The sequence below is a fragment of the Leuciscus leuciscus genome, assembly GCF_965113295.1.
Source record: "Leuciscus leuciscus genome assembly, chromosome: 15".
Taxonomy (NCBI): domain Eukaryota; kingdom Metazoa; phylum Chordata; class Actinopteri; order Cypriniformes; family Leuciscidae; genus Leuciscus; species Leuciscus leuciscus.
In genome coordinates, this window is record NC_138739.1 from 23,603,533 (window position 1) to 23,620,516 (window position 16,984).

Sequence of the window (16,984 nt, forward strand, 5' to 3'; positions counted from 1 at the left end):
TGTTGTCCTTGAAAAGTTTGCACCAAGATAACGAGGAGTGATAAATTTAGGACAGGGTTTGGCAACCTGCATTAACCATTGAGCGAGAGAGATTAATATTATTACACTTGTTTATTTTCGCACCTGGTATGCCAAATACCTCTTGCAGTAATCATTAGTCTGTTTTATTTCGGTATTATTTAACATGTAGTTTCCAAAGTTATTCACACATCCACAAAAAGAGACAGAACCCCTTAACGGTTTCATTTGCAACCACACATTTATTAATTTAGCACAGGTGTGTTGATGCTGTTGTGGTTGGGCAGGTAAAGAAGGCCTGCAAGATGGATGGATTTAAAGGTCAGACGTCACTCCGTCAGGCGTTTGAAGGACTGAACCGTGGGGCAGACGGCGCCCCAGTCCACAGGCTTACGATATTCCCCCTTCTCAAGTAGGTACTGGCGCCCCCTGTAGTTTGGGTGCTCGTAGAAGATCCAGATCCCATTCAGCACCTTGCAGGAGTGAACCTCGCGTGTACGGAAGCGCTCCACCACGGATGGACAGTCCTCGGCAGTCTCGTGTACCTGGCCGGCGAAATCTCCCTTGTCATAGAGTTGGATCTTATACTCAGAACCGCTTACCTGGAGAGGAAGGGACACCTATTGAACATCAAATGAGCACTACACAATGTTTTGCATTCATGTGTGCAACTTACAATGTGGATCATCTTGCAGGAGCAGAGTCGGTCGTTCAGACCCATCCAGCGTTGGTAATCTGGATACTCGCCCCGGGTCAGAACATACTGGTAGCCTGTGAAATTGGGCCTCTCGTAGACCACCCAAGCCCCGCTCTCCACACGGATGGAGTTGCACCGGTTCAGGTAGACATGGAAGTCCGTACAGTCGCTGTCGCACTCGTACCGGCGGCCCTGGAAGTTCTTGTCCTCGTAGAAAATTATCTGTACGAAGGAGACGGTGGAATTTTATTTCATCCCTTATAATAAACTACCTCTGGTTACATCATAGGTCTATATGTAATAAAAAAAATATGATATAAAAATCTGTCAAATATATTTCAAATGGAATAAATATTTGTAATATAATTATCAATAATCAGAGCAGATTGTCCTGATCACCTTTGTACTCACCCGGCCCATTCTGCAGAGGTTCAGCTGGCAGCGGCGCCTGTGGAGGGGGGTAGAGGTGTGGAGCTGTGCTGGTTCAGGCCCGTCCCACTCCAGATCTTTTATACCCAGACATCTCTCTGTAAAGAGGACATTCGCTTTGTCATGAAAATCAGATCCAAAAATTGAGTCAGTGCTTTCTAGAAAAAGACAGGTGGATTATAGGCCATAGAGACGGCAATGTGCGCAGGGGTCTGTTTGGATGTGTGTTTATTCAGCTGTGTTAGTACACACACACACACACACACACACACACACACACTCACACACACACACAACCACATGCACTCATTTTGACATTTTTGGTTAAAGAAGTGGATGACCAACTTCGTGATGCCTACACAACATTCTTGGCTACACAACAGCCAGTAAAAACAAACAAACGTGTGTAATACACTGAAAATGTAAAAATGTTAAAACGTGCAAGCTCAGATACACACTCAAAATGCCATTCCTGGCTGCAAGCTAAAATCTCTGCCAAATTTCAGGGGATTAGATAAGCTTATATGGCTTCAGTGTGACCTAGTTCCATCCAAAAACGCACAGACATTTAATTGTTTCCTAATTATTTGCTTAATATATTCATATATAACAATACATATTCTTTACGACTAGCAAAAACAGCTACGGCTACCAAATGTAGTAAATGCTCTTAGAGGACATTAGTATATAAAAATATACATTGCATAATAGATGGCTAGAAGTGGCCACAAGAAACAAAATCAGAGCTTGGATGAACAAGAAACTGGTTAAAGACACAAACAGAGGAAGATATTGGAGCTAAATATGCTAGTTAGCTAGCTAGTTCAAACAGAGACAAAAAATTAAGATTCCAGATTTATAATACATTAATAATTCATGAATATTCATGAAATAGACAATACTGTTCATCTGTTGAGATTCTAAAGTGTGCAAACAGTCTACACTTTGCTATCCCATAATGCCACATGAGTTGAGGATGAACACAAAATGGCGGAGAGCTGAGCTTAAGCCTCTCTTTTGTGTGCTATAGGTACGAAGTCATCCTTGTGGTAAAATTGTACTTTAAAGCAGCAGAGTAAATTATTTACGCAGTTGTTGTTAGTACATTAGGCTATATGTCAAAGTTGCCTACAGTGGTGGATAGACATATATATCTGCATATCTAAACACGTTCCTCGTCAAATTCAGTGCACTCAAAAGTATGCAACACTTCATAAAAGAGGAGGGAAACTTGTTGTGTGACCTGCATGTTCATATATGATCACTAGAGAGCAGCATTTATTCTTTCTTCATAACACTTTATCACTGCCCAATTAGCCACAACAATGTATCATAGCATTTAGGCCGACTCATACTGTATTTTCCCCAGAAAATGCAAAAATATTACAAACACTATTTGTGTACTAATGGAGATCCTTTTGACTGGTGTAAAATATATATTTGAAGTTGAGTAAAACATTCTTAGATGACTTTTTGACACTGGTTGTCGCTTTTCAGGTTCAGAATGGGTTTTGCGGTTCATATTCACTTGTGAAGTTAAACATTGTTTGCATTAGCCTTTGGCTAAATGTTTTGGTTTTGTGCATTTAAACACTGCTTGTCAAGCTTTGGCATTACATCTCTCAACAACTAAACAAGAGGACATGACATACTCTCTTTTCTTCTGCACAAATGGTTTTGGGCATTGTTAACATATAAAAACAATGCTAACCTGCTATGTTTAACAATTGTGCAACATATTTTGTTTTGTTTGCCATTATCTGTATGAAACCTATGTTAAATCACTTTTATTTGTCATTTTTGTTCTGTTACAATCTGTTCCAGACTTAACTGGGACGTCCATGTTGTGTTCTAGTTTTCCAGCCACTGTGGTCTATATATTGAAGTATCTTTGGACAGCTTTGCTCATAACATAAATAGCTCATCTGGAAATAATAATAGCTTTATTAGCACCTGTCATACAGTGTTTAAGCCAAATCACTCAGCAGGGCACAACTTATGGATATTATACAGATAAAAAAAAAAAGAAAAAAAAAAAGGTTATGTTTCACAAAAAGCAACATAGTCATCTGGAAAAAGAATGTAGAATACAGATAAAAATCTGAAAGTTAGCCTCTAAAGTGCATATCAAATAGGCATTTTTACCAATGCATACAGTGTAATTTCTCTTCGCATTTCTTAAAGTGAGTCACAATCCCTTGAGATGAAACGTGAAGGTTCTCCTACTGTATGTGACACCAGAGTGTGCATTACATAATAAACTAAAGCGCTAAATAAGCCCATAAGGTGATATCATTCATATATCAGGGATATAGATTCATTCAGATTTAATATAACTTTAAATTAAATATATGTATGTATGTGTATTCATTTCTTTGTTGCATCAGGAAGAACCCCATGAATTTACAGTACAACAACAACCAGAGGTAGGGAATGTAAATAAATCAATTTAAATGATTAATATATGCATTTTTTTTTTTTTTTTTTTTTGGTTTTTGTAAAGCATGATCATGTCAAGTTTTCAATCCTGCATAATTTTAGATTGGAAGACACAGTATTTGCACTTTAAATGAAGTGTAAACTATATGCATTCGTAATACGAAGCAATGTAACTTTGAGGCGAGTGTAATTAGTAGAGAAGATCATAGTCGAAATTTTACTTTTAGCATCTCGATCTCTCCGCAGTGATAGACTGATGACTTTTACTGCTACTCATTTTGTAAACGTCTGTGCGGGACAGTACATCGGTGTTGCCATAAATCTTTTGTTTTGGCTGCTGAGTTTTGCTATTCTTGCAAATTTCACAATATTTTGATACTCACACTACAGTTTCCTGCAGAAACAGAACTTGATACGCCCTTAGCGTTCACTGGAGTGTAAAATTAATTCTAGTAGCATTTGTCAAATGCAATAAGGCATCTTTTGTTACTCTGCACTAAATGTGAAATCTTGTCTGTATCCACATTGACCATTTTTCACTGTGAGACTTAAGACTAAGCTCTATAAATATATAAACTAAACGTATTTTCACAAACCAATTGTTATTCTATATTTTGAGTAACTTAATATATACTAATAATCAAAAATAATGTGGCAGTAGAGTGTCCACAGAGAACGTCATACTCTAAAGTCACAACTGCACGAAATTTGAAACACCGCAAGACATACATACTCTCCATTTATTTTCGAAGACCTAAGTTTGAAGAAAAATAAATCAATTACAAATTAATTTTGCTTGCAATTTCTTAAAGTAGCCTTATGTGCAGTGAATTCATTACAATCATAAGAGCGATTTGGCTTTCTGTTTTCGAAACATTTTACTGGTGATTTGACGTTTTTTTCCCCCTCTTAAATGGCAAAAGTTCTATGACGTCACTAAAGTGGTTCACTTTTCATTAGCTGCTGAGAAATAGAGACGTGGTCACCACTACTTAATTGTGACGCAATAGCATTGTGAGGTCACAGTTGTGATGTGGTAGCATGGCGATGTCACAGTTGTGGTGTAGTAGCATTGTGACGTCACTGCGCAAAGGTGGGTATGCTGCGAGACCGCCTCATGACCAGACGGACCTCCACGTTAGGGAGACTGTCCTGTTTTATTTGGCTGCAGCCCTCGTCCGCTACAGCCATGTGAAGGTCGAAACGCAGAGACACAGACTTCTTCCTCAGCTTGGGATTTCCTTTAAAGAATGAGCCTTCCCACTGCCTGATGACCTTGTCAATCTTCTCTGTCCTGTCGTACACAAAAAAAGCAAAGTAGTAAGCAGCAAAATCTGTTAATAAGCACGTTTGGAGCATAAGATGATGATGAAGAAGTTCCACCATCATTTTTATTGCCTGCGAAGTCACATGCAAGCACGTCAAGATCTTTGTTCTGAAGGTGTGAAATGGTCTTCAGTGCTGCTAAGCAAGACTTGAAAATGAGTCTAATGTAAACTCACTCCACATTTCCGTGGCCCTCAGCACTCTCCCTCACTACATTTCCTTCCAGAATCTCCTGAGTCTTCACAGTACAGATCTCCCCGTCTTTGTTTCTGACAGGTTCTGGATGAAAACCACAAACAAAAGTTGCATAACATCTCTCAGACACAGTTGTATGATGAAACTGTTGTTGAGAATGACACCTCAAGTCTGAAACAAGGTGCATTTCAGTGCTAGTGTTAGGTTGGACAACGAGTTTGAGGACGTTTTACATCATCCTCACCTGTCAGGGTGACAAGACTCTGCTGTCGTTGAAGGGCTGGGCTTCTTATTGGTGTTCTCTCAGTGAAGAACGGCTCAGCAATATCCTCATCACATCCGTTGGGTAGACCGTTCTGCTCAAGAGCAGAAATCGACCCTTTCCATGGCTTCAGCTTTAGAGACTGACCATCTGAGGTCAGAAACCTGCAATTCAAGAGTGAAAGAAAAAGCACACTCAAGACTACACTCAACTTCTTAGGAACCTTAGAAACCTCTTTGGGTTGACTGACTGTGAATAATAGCAAGGGCGCACTGCCAACCCTGTGAAATTTCCAGTGTATTACCTTGGTAGTTGCATAAACCACATCATGCAAGTTTGAGCGTGTGCTAAGGGTTTTATTGCATTAACGAATACACCTCAGTAAATCTATCCCTCCCTTACCTGCCCTCCTCGTGTTCTAGGAGTTTCCTATAGGTTGCGATCTCTCTCTCCAGCCTCATCTTGGTGTTGAGGAGCTGGCTGTGGTTCTGTCTCTGGACTTCCAGACCATCCCGCACTGTTTCCAGCTCAGACTCCAGACTCCTTACAGACCGGGACAGATCCTTGAGTTGCACGGAGTACTGGAGCTGAGTGTGGTGTAGGGTGCTTTGGAGACTCCTCTCCTGGTGGGATAAAACAGATTTGTCATTTATTACCAACATCACCAGGGTCAGCCTACAGCACGAGATACTGGGAAAGGCTACAGCATGGATGATGGATGGATGGATCTCCATGGTTGGTGGAATGGAATAGGGTGATGGAAATAGTGGACAGTGACTAAAGTTTGTAGGGTCAAGCAACACAAGCAAGGAAACTTGTATTAAGGGCAAGTCTGCTCAAGAGTGGTCACTTATTTCCCCTCACAAAGTCTTTTGATGACGGTCCATGTGATGACATCATGTTTTACAGGGACAATCCCACTGGAGCAACCAGGGATTAGGTGCCTTGCACAAGAGCACAATGGTAATGGCTCATGGATTGCACCTTATGGTGATTGATCCATGGAGTTTTTTTTTTATTGACGGTCCCCCTGAAGGAACAAGCTATTGAGTACCTTGGCACAATGGTGATGACTCAATAATCCCATTTTGCAGGGATCAAACTAGCAATATTCCAGAAACTGACAATAACCCCCCGGATAAATCTAACGTTAAGAGGCTGACTCAAGGGCACAATGGTGATGGCATGTGGATCATGCCTTGCAGGACATCAAGCAACCTTCTCTTTATCATCCTTGAGTTTAACCACAAAGCCACAACCATTAAGTATCTTGATCAAGGACACATGGTCACTGGAAATCCCAATAATTTTACAATTTATGAACTGGTCAAGTGGTAGAACAAGGCTCTACCAACACTTGGGTTAGATTTCCAGGGCTCAACCCGCATAACATGGTGCCTACAATAGGGTTTGGGCTTTGGGATTTGAGCCCACAACCTTCACATAACTAGCCAAAATCATTAAAGAAAAAAACTATTGTCACTTGAAATAGCCATTTGTGGTTATTCTCAGTGCTTGACTTGTAAATTATGAAGTCATGAAAGGAATGGTGACAAATCCTACAGGGATTCGTCACCCGTTCCCTCAAGGTTAAGTGTTGATGTGCATTTAACACTCAATCGTCATTGCAAACTAATTGTTTGATCTACTAAAATAGTGGTTAAATCCAATTCCGGAGGTTCCGGATTCAGACCTGCGTTCATACAATGTAGCAGTAAGTGATATTTAAATTTCTTTGTCATGTGTTTAAATGAAAGTGAGAGTGCGTGTTTAGGTGTGTCTACATGTTCCTGAATTGGAGTAATGTGTGTCCGGGTGTGTCTGTGGGCATGTTTGTGGGAGTTTAACGCACCAAGGCACTTAACGATTCAATCTCGATCTGTAGACGGTGCCATTGCTTTCGGGCCTCAGTGAGCTCGACTCGTGCCTCCTTCAGGACCTCGTCACCTGCTCTCACCTACCCACAAACCCCAGCACACACAGTGTATACATAAGAATACTGCAGACAACAAAAAAAATTATGCATTTTTGAGCCTTTTTTACATTGCTTACCATGGTTTATGGGATTTCATCACACTGTGCCTTAGGAAACCTCTTACTCATGGTAAAATGACTTTAATTAATAGCCTCTCTGGCTTATTGTTTTAATCATCAATGATTTACCTCACAAAATAAAGTTAAGTGCTAAAGTGGGACTTCATTCAGGACTGGTCACACAAAAGACCACAATAAAGAAAACTGAACAGATGCTCTTGTGGTCTGAGTTAACGTATATCACAGTCTAGGAATCAGCTCAGTCTCCATCTGATAAGAACGACAGCAGTTCTCCAGAAATGGAAAATGACATGCATGTGTTCCAAATACTTGTTCCAAAAACAACATAGTCTTATCCAATATAAATTATAAATGAATACTTTAAATGGAAGGTTCACACTAACAAAAAAGTACCACAGTACTACCATGATTTTGGACATAGTGCCATTATCCTGTCATGTTTATGAACATGGTATCATAGTGCTACCATGTTTTTAAGAATATGTTCAATTGGAATATCATGTTTTTTGAAACATTTCTCATGGTAATACCTTGTATTTTAGACATGGTACCATGTAAATCCTTGTTTTTGGACACCTACCAAGTACCTTGGAGTACTATGGCATAAAATACCCTCAATTTATCACAGGAGTTTTCATAAAGACATGCTGCAATGTGTTGCTGTTTTTCAAGGAGAGTTATGAGGCCAGCGGCCCGTGTTTTTGTGTGAGGGCATAAATTCCCAGGATGACAAATTAGCGAAAAGCAATGGTTATGCACAATGGGACTGACATCCCTCGTTCTATTTTTAATAATAATTTATGTTTAGCAGTCTTTTCACTCCCTCACACATGCGCACACACACTACGATTGCTCTGCAGTGCCTGGCCAGCAGACCATAGAGAGTGTTTGAAGGAGAGAGAGAGAGAGAGAGAGAGAGAGAGAGAGAGAGAGAGAGAGAGAGAGAGAGAATACTCGTACCTGTGGCAGAAACGCAGCAGTAGGGCTGGTTGCATCCTTTCGGGGCCTTGTCTGTGAAGCGGGGCAGGAGCCTGGGGCTGGATTTGGTGGCATGGCTGAATCAGGGCTGCTCTGGGCTGGGCTGGAGTGGTCGCACTGGGTGCTAGTCCGGCAGAGATCCATTCCTCTGCCATCCTCTCCTGCAGCAACCTGCGCTAGCACTTTATCACACTCCTCTACTGCTCGCCGCTGGTGCTGATCCAGCTCTCTCTGTCAGCCAACGAGAAAGAGAGAAAGAGAGAGAGAGAGGGGGTGGAAAAAGAAAGGGAGGAAGAGGAGAATTTAAAGGGCTCCCCTCATGAGGAATCAAAAGAGTCTGACGAAAACATACTGTGGCAGAACTTCTTCCCGAGTCTACAACAACATGTCCTTCAGACATCTGCAACCCAATTTCATTTGTCTATATTTGTATGTCATTGGCCCGACTAGTTATGGAGAAGATACATAAACAGGATAGATATTGTTTCTCTTAAACCTCTGAGACGAAACGATAAAGATTTGTTAACGCCAACACCAAATATTTGCTGCAAACAAGAATTTCAACTGAAACAGTTGATTACTATGGAGGAATTTACATTGGAGGGGAAACTTTGTTCACTGACAGATAGAAGTTTGATTTTTTGCTTCCATACAAATGTAAAAGGTATAACTACAATAGAGTGAGACAACTAATAATACATCAGGATTGCATATTTAACAACTGTGCATGACATGTCCTGCATTTTTCACATTTACTCCAACTGGAACTGGGTGAACAGTCCACCATTCTCTACACACACACACACACACACACACACACACACACACACACACACACACACACACACACACACACACACACACACACACACACACACACACACACACACACACACACACACACACACACACACACACACACACACACACACACACACACACACACCCTATCCCAAGGCTAACCGCAACTTGGCACAAAGGCATCAGGGAACATTTTTAACAAGTATTAATACAAAAGAAAGACGTCACGGTCTCTCTCATTAAATTATGAATATGACTGACATGTCATGCACAGTAACAAACAATTAGATACAATCAGTAACTGACATTCAAGCACATACCTCATGTTCCTCCATGATTTGTTGCAACTCATTTTGGGATTCATAAAGCTGCTTTTCCAGGAGTGTGTTGGCCATCTCCACCTCTTTCTTCTTCATCTTCAGCCGTGAGACCTCCTGCTCCTTTAGGTGACGGAGTTTCTCCTCGGTTTCACACCTACACACACATGCACATACTTAGGTATCTAAATGTAACACACACAACGTTTGACTACTATTGTTTTATAAAAAGCTAAACTGCATTTTTAACCACAAAGTGCATTTAAAACTAAAACATGTTCTATGCAGATTGACTTGACAAGTGAGAATGTCCCTAAAAAAAACTAAATAAATAATTATAATTAAATTAATAATAATAATTTTCACAAATTGAAAACTGTATTTTAGTCACCAAAATGTCATCAAAAGTACAAATAATTTAAGTAAAGTTAATCTTTTCACAATAGAATAAATTTTACAACATCCTTCACTTATTTTCATTATATTTCTTTATTATACATTTGTATTTAATTAAATTCAAGTATTAAATTGGCATTTCTCACAAATCCAAAAGGAAACCCCCTGTTGGGGAAACCCGCCTTAAAGGAATATTCCACATTAAATATAAGTTTGGTTCTAAATGATTCCCACAGAAAATCATTTGGATTCTTTATTCAGTTCTGTAAAAACATCCCTGACAGAAATACACTTTCAATGAAAGCACATGGAGCACAGAAATATTTATGTAAAATTTATGGTTTTTATTTTTATTTTTACAAACTGAAGAATTACTTGTAATTATTTTCTGTGGTAATCAACAGCATGCATTTAATCCAATTTTAAATAATAAATATCACATAGGCTATAAACATGCCGTCTCGGTGCAAGCCTTGTTATTAAATGCATTAAACTGATCATATTTAACAAACAAGGCACTGACTTTCTATGAAAGTTAGACTGATGTCATCCAAGAACATCTTATGTAATTAAAGATTATGTGTCATATTTTTTTTTAGCTTAATTCATTATCAAGCATTCAGTGGTATTTCCAGGCACTTGCTGTTTCTCAACACAAGAGGGCAATCACATGTTCAAATCAAAATATTTTTTTTAATATTTTGTTCTTCTGATGTGAAATATTTAATGGGCATGGTCGGAATGCAGGGCGTATAATAAATAAGGTGCACAATATGCAAATTTTCTGACCTACTTCATTTGGACAAATGTACAAAACATGCTAGGTTGGGTAGTGTATATCCCACAATGCAAAGTCTTTAAAATAATAACAATTATAATGTCTAAGTTGTGCCAATTTAAAAACCTGGCGGTGGTTTTCATATTTCTTGCTTACTGAGAGTTTCTAACCTGGTCTTTAAATGAGCTGCCCTGCGTTTCACTCCATCGGATTGTAACAAAACGTCTGCATTTTCCATAAGGATCATGCTAACCTGCCAAAACAAACACAGAAGAAGGAAAAAAAAATACTTATAATCAAGATAGAGAACATTATAATTGCCCGTGGGTAGAAATTACCCTCTTCAAAATGATGATACAATTTATTTATTTCTTAAAAATTACAAGTCTCATTCATGATTAATGGCTGTCAACACCCATCTAACCATGGGAACTTCTTAAAGATTAGGGTGTGCATCAACATGTGGTTTTTCTAGCTGTCTACTGCCTGACAGACAGTATATGCAAAACACAGCGACTGAAGGAAGTTATGAAGACTTAAATGCTGCCAAGATTTTTCACCTAATGCTTGTTGTGCACATGCTTCATTACATTGATTAATCTCTTGACGGAGTGATTGATTTCCCCTCCAGAGCACATAAAACAGTTAGCTATCCAACACATAAACAACACAAAAGTCTGTTTTAAACTATGTTACAACCTTTTGCAGGTTGTTATTATGTTAGGGTCAAAGATCAAGCCAGGTGCGAAAGGATTAACGATCTTTCGCAAGGGTCAGCATGGCCTCTGGCACCGGAACGGATTTAGGAAACACAGGTGTTAGACAATATCCCTCTGGTAAAAGTTTAAGTACCTGTTAGTCCCACTCAATTCAAACCAACAGCCTATACAAACCTGGTTTAAAGTCTAAGCAACACAGTATGTAAAACAGTTGTATGCCATAATGAACATATCCTTAATCTTAATATAAAACGTCACGTAATTATTGCACGCTGCACAGTATACATACTGTATACTGCAAAAATAGTATGAGTAGTACAGTAGTATGGCATCCTTAACAAATATCTCAAATATGTAATATGCCTTCTAATTAATGCATGCATATTGCACCCAGTATGATGTACATTGTGCACACTGCAAAATAGTATGCAAAAAAGAGTAATGAACAAATCATTCATCTTGAATATAGAATGTCATGTAATTATTAATAGTGGTATACTGCACATACTGTATACTGGGAAAAAAAGTTTTATGAGTAGTGTGATAGTACGGCATTATTAGTCTCAAATATATAGTACTGTATGTTATCTAATTAATGCATGCATACAGAATAATGGCATATTCTACACAGATAACATACTGCATACTGTATGTGTAATACGGTAGTCTCAAATATGTAGCATGCCATCTATTTACTGCATGCATATTGTGTAAACAGTACTATTTTTGCATACTTCTCAGTATGCACTATGTCAAAAATAACAAATCATCAATCTGGAATATTGATAGTCATGTAATTGTTAAAAGTGGCACAGTATAATATACATATTGTATACTGCAAAAGTAATATTAGTATGATAGTATGACATCCTTCATCTCAAATATGTAGTATGCCATCTAATTACTGCAGATATATATACCCAGTATTCTGTACATAGTGCATACTGCAAAATAGTAGAGTATGCAAAATAGTAGGCAAAAGGTTAGTATGTCATAATGAACAAATCATTCATCTTGAATATAGAACGTCATGTAATTATTATAAGCGTCACAATATACAATATGGCATTTTGAACATATTTTTTAACTCAAATATATATAGTGTCATCTATTACCAACCAACAGCCTAAAACCTGGTTTAAACCTGGTCTTCGGCAAGTAGCATACTACACTTACTATTTCAGCAAACTATATAGTATGCATACTCTGCACAGTTTTTGATTTATACATGACCATACTTGGATGACCTACTAAATATGTCAAAATATGCTGTATAAAACCAGAACTCCACTGGGTTTGTGTATCCCACAATGCAGTACGACATTCAATATTTCCCATAATTGCTTGATCAGACATTTTACACAAACTTGGATTAAAAATGCAAAATTTTCTTAATATTTTCGCATACTATTTAAAAAAAGAATAAGCAGTAAACTGGTATCCCATTCCAAATGAAGTGTTTATCAACAGGTTTATCAACATAACGGCTTTCTATAGTTTGGTAGAATATTGTTTCTCTCATGAAGCACAATATTAGCTTAGCACATTATGATTGGCTGTCTGCCATTTTGATGATTCATGAGCCATCGTGACAGCAATGTTTGGTTAATCATTGTCAATGTCAAAAGTGAACTTCATATATAATGTATTTTGAGGTTATATAATGAGTAAGTACAGGTAATAGTGAATGTTTATACAGCTAATGCAAACTGCTAGTCACAAAGGCTCACATAGGGCATATTGTGCTTTGGTTTTAGTTTTTGTTCTGAATGTGTAGTGCGGTAATATGCCATTCCAAACATGTCCGCAGTATCAATTATAGCATGCATACTCTGCACAGAATCCTGCATAAATAGCATGAGTAGCATTGTAGTATGGGATTCTGAACATATTGGTAGAATCAAATATAGAATATGTCATCCAATTAATGCATGCATATTGTACCCAGTAAAACTGTACATACCGCATGTTGCAAAATAGTTTTTAAAAAGAGCCATAAAATGCCATAACCAACATATCCAATCTTGAATATAGAATGTCATGCAATTTTTACATGCTGCACAGTATGCATACTATATACGCCAAAAATTGTATGATATGAGTAATATGGTATTATGCCATTCTGAACTTATCATGAGACTCAAATATATAGTATGTCATCTAACTTTTGCATGCATATTGTACCCAGTATACTGTACTTACTGCAAAATAATATAAAAAATGCTATGCAAAAATAGTATGCCATAAAGAGCATAACATTCTATATTCAAGTTGAAGAATATGTAATTATGCACAGTATACAGTATGAGTACTGCAGCATAGATAAGTGTGTGGTTAAGGGTTATGTGGTAGTATGTCACTCAAAACATGGTATATTGTACTTGGTGTACTGTGCATACTGCATACTGCAAAATTATATGCAAAAAGAGTTGTATACCATAACAAACACATCCTTAATCTAGAATATAGAATGTCATGTAGTTATTACAAAACAATCTTAGTATCAAACATAGTTTTCCATCTAATTATTGCATGCACACAACATTTTAGCATATTCTTCATAATTAACATACTGCATAATTAGTATGAGTAGTACAGTAGTAGCCATTCTGTAATATGATTACTGCATGCATATGCCATACTAGCATTTTGAACTCAGTGTATTGTATATACTGCAAAAAATAGTATGCTTAGTATGCCATTCATCTTGAATATAGAATAACATACTGCATACTGCATAAATTGTATTAAAATGAGTATGCAAAAAATAAAATATATATATATAGTATGCCATAACGAATAAATCCTTAATCTTGAATACATGCTGAACAGTACACATAATGTCAACTACAAAATAGTATGAGTAGTTTGATAGTATGCTATTCCGAACATACAGTATGCTTACTTTGAAATATGGTACTAATTTAACAAAGATTTGGGGCCAAACATAAACCAACCAACTTCAATAGGGCTCCTCGGGGCCATTTGTTATGTTTTTTAACCAGACAAGCCTCTGCAAAATCATTAGCAGAGACTCCATGACCTGATTTGGGTGTGTCAAAGTACTGCGACACCTAAAATGCGCAGTGGAGCCTCCAGGGGCCGAATTGAGAAACACTACAGTAGACAATGCATCTGAGAAAAAGATTTAACGTCTTAGTTAGACTCATTACCTCGAGCCAGTATGAGGGGTTTTTCAGGGCCACATTGTGTTAGTGCCTTGGGATATCAAATGTAATGAGGAAGATAAGATGCAGATAAGATGCAGGGTAATTAGTGGAAACGTCACCAACCCACCTGAGCCCGAAGTTCCTGCGCCAGCGCCTCCTTGTCGCTCCAGTTCCGTCGAGGAGCAAGGTTCCTCATTCCCCACTCGCCGATCTGCTCCTCCAATTCGCAGTTGGTCTTTTCCAACTGATTCATGTGCTCCAGAAACCCCTTCAGCCTTTCGTTCAGGCCCCTGAGGGCCGATTTGGGCTCTTCCAGTCCCTCCATTGGGCCCCTTGCGCTGAGCAAAACGAAATGTCTCGGAGCCCGTGCTGTCCTGCCACGCCTCAGATGATAGGATGTTTACAGAGTAAATATTTTATATAACACCGACCGTCGACGTGGCTCCTACGGACAGGGACCAGGCCTTTCCCTGGCCCTTGGGGTCGGACTGGTCCTGGGACAGTGGAAGGGGCCAACCAGGGTCCCACCAGCCTCGTGCCGAAGTGAAAAGCAAGAGGCCACAATTTGTGTCACGAGTTTTACTGGTGCTTTTGTTCTCGCTGATCCTGGATTACAGTCACAATTCACACATAAACAACACACACACACACACTGCACAGGTCAAAGTCCATTTGTGTTTTATCTGCATGTGTGTTTTGTTTGTGCCAGCTTTTAAGCTTGTATTTCGTGCGGTTTGGTTGTGTCGCCGTCGGCTGTGTGCATATGCGTGTTTGTCTTCACTATTAGATTCTAGTAATTGATAAAGCCTTCAGTTCTTTTGCTTAATAGTTTTTCTGTCTAGGTGAACTCGTCTTCGGGTTTAGAGGTGAGGCGTTGAGGCATGTTTTAGAGCTTCAGGGTATACTTACAAAATACAAACTGCATTACAGCTCCAGCATTTCACTTAAGCTGTGCGGATTAACGAAAACATTCGGGGGCATTATGAACATTTATGTTAGAACAGAAGTTACTACTACTATGCACAAATATAGGTTAATATTGTAAATAGATTACAAACAAGAAATAAAGTATGGAAGAATAATAAAGTTCGAGGGCAGTTTGATCAAAATTATTTGAAGCAAGGCAAACAATTTCAATGTTCTAAGCTTTCAATAAAAAAATTAAAGTTGTGTCATTGATTACTGCATGCATAACGTGCTGGCATTTTGAACCCAGTATACACTACATACTGCAAAAAAATATTGTACTTAGTATGCCATAACAAACATCCTTAACCTTTAATATACTGTAGAATGTCATGTTATTATTAAAGGCCCATGAACCGGGAGTTGCTACCGACTTTACTATTTACCGACTTTACTTGACGTATTTCCAAGTGAAACAGAATATTGAATAGAGGGCAGGGTTTTATTTAAGCGCACCACCTCTCCATCCCTCGCTCATAGCATACTGACGGTTGGAGGGGAATGGTTAAGGATATTCAACCCAAGCCGTCTGGCACGCCATTCCAGAGCGGAAGCAAATTTTCAGTTTTTGAAAAAAAAGAAAGAAAAATTCCTGCGTACTAACGGATGAATTGCTCACCACAAGACTAGTTATGTGCACTAACAATGTAAATAGGGTCGATTTTGATTTCATGAGGACTTTAAATGCTGTAAACATGGTGTATACTGCGTAAATAGTGTGTGTAGTGTAACAGCATGCCATTCCAAACATATCCTTCGTAGCAAATGAAGTATGACATCTATTTATTGCCTGCACATTATTGGCATATTCTACACTGTTAACATACTGCATAAGTAGTATTTAAAAAAAATTTTTTTTAAATGTGCCAAAAGAATAGTATGTTCTCAAACTTATGTTCCAAACTTTCAATAAATACTAAAGACTACTTTTTTTTTTATCTTAAGTTCAGTTTGCATTAATCTCATTATTTATAAATGTATAAAAAAAAATTATAAACTATATAATACATATTTTATATGAAAAATGATTAAATTATATATGAGTATATTTGTCCTATACACACAAAATCTACTATGTTTTATATATATTTCATCCTATATGATTTTGAATGTAACTTAAAATTATGTTATTAATTAAAAGTGTTTAATTTTTAAATATTTATAAATATAAAGTGTTATATTCGGTTTGTATTCATTTAATGAAATGTTATTAAATAAGTGTATAAGTATATAATTTAAGTTAAGTATAATTTATAATAATATAATTTAACTTAAGTATGTAAGTGAATTATATATAAGTGTGTGTACAATTTAAAATAATGTATAAAATTACATTAATAATATGAAATTAATTTATAATAAAATTAAATATAATAATTTTCAATTCATTTTATATAATAATTATAATATCTGATAATTATAAGAATATGTATGCATA

The 16,984-nt window shown here is 37.7% G+C and overlaps 1 protein-coding gene across 15 annotated transcripts in view; it reads right to left on the bottom strand.

Moving 5' to 3' along the window:
- Nucleotides 1-16,984, bottom strand: part of LOC309475272 (gamma-crystallin S) — a 26,159-nt gene continuing 9,175 nt past the window's right edge. For 12 of the 15 annotated variants that reach the window (XM_082137975.1, XM_082137976.1, XM_082137988.1 and 9 more), the window contains 9 exons: nt 14,708-15,186; nt 10,862-10,944; nt 9,521-9,674; nt 8,382-8,630; nt 7,219-7,323; nt 5,769-5,989; nt 5,349-5,530; nt 5,086-5,188; nt 3,071-4,877 (listed from right to left, as the gene is read on the bottom strand). In XM_082137975.1, coding sequence (XP_081994101.1) covers nt 4,664-4,877; nt 5,086-5,188; nt 5,349-5,530; nt 5,769-5,989; nt 7,219-7,323; nt 8,382-8,630; nt 9,521-9,674; nt 10,862-10,944; nt 14,708-14,905 — 1,509 coding nt within the window. In that variant the 5' untranslated portion in view covers nt 14,906-15,186 and the 3' untranslated portion in view covers nt 3,071-4,663. Of the gene's footprint in view, nt 621-694; nt 938-1,114; nt 1,243-3,070; nt 4,878-5,085; nt 5,189-5,348; nt 5,531-5,768; nt 5,990-7,218; nt 7,324-8,381; nt 8,631-9,520; nt 9,675-10,861; nt 10,945-14,707; nt 15,530-16,984 lie in introns of those variants that run through there. The other 3 variants (XM_082137981.1, XM_082137980.1, XM_082137979.1) reach the window with 3 other exon arrangements.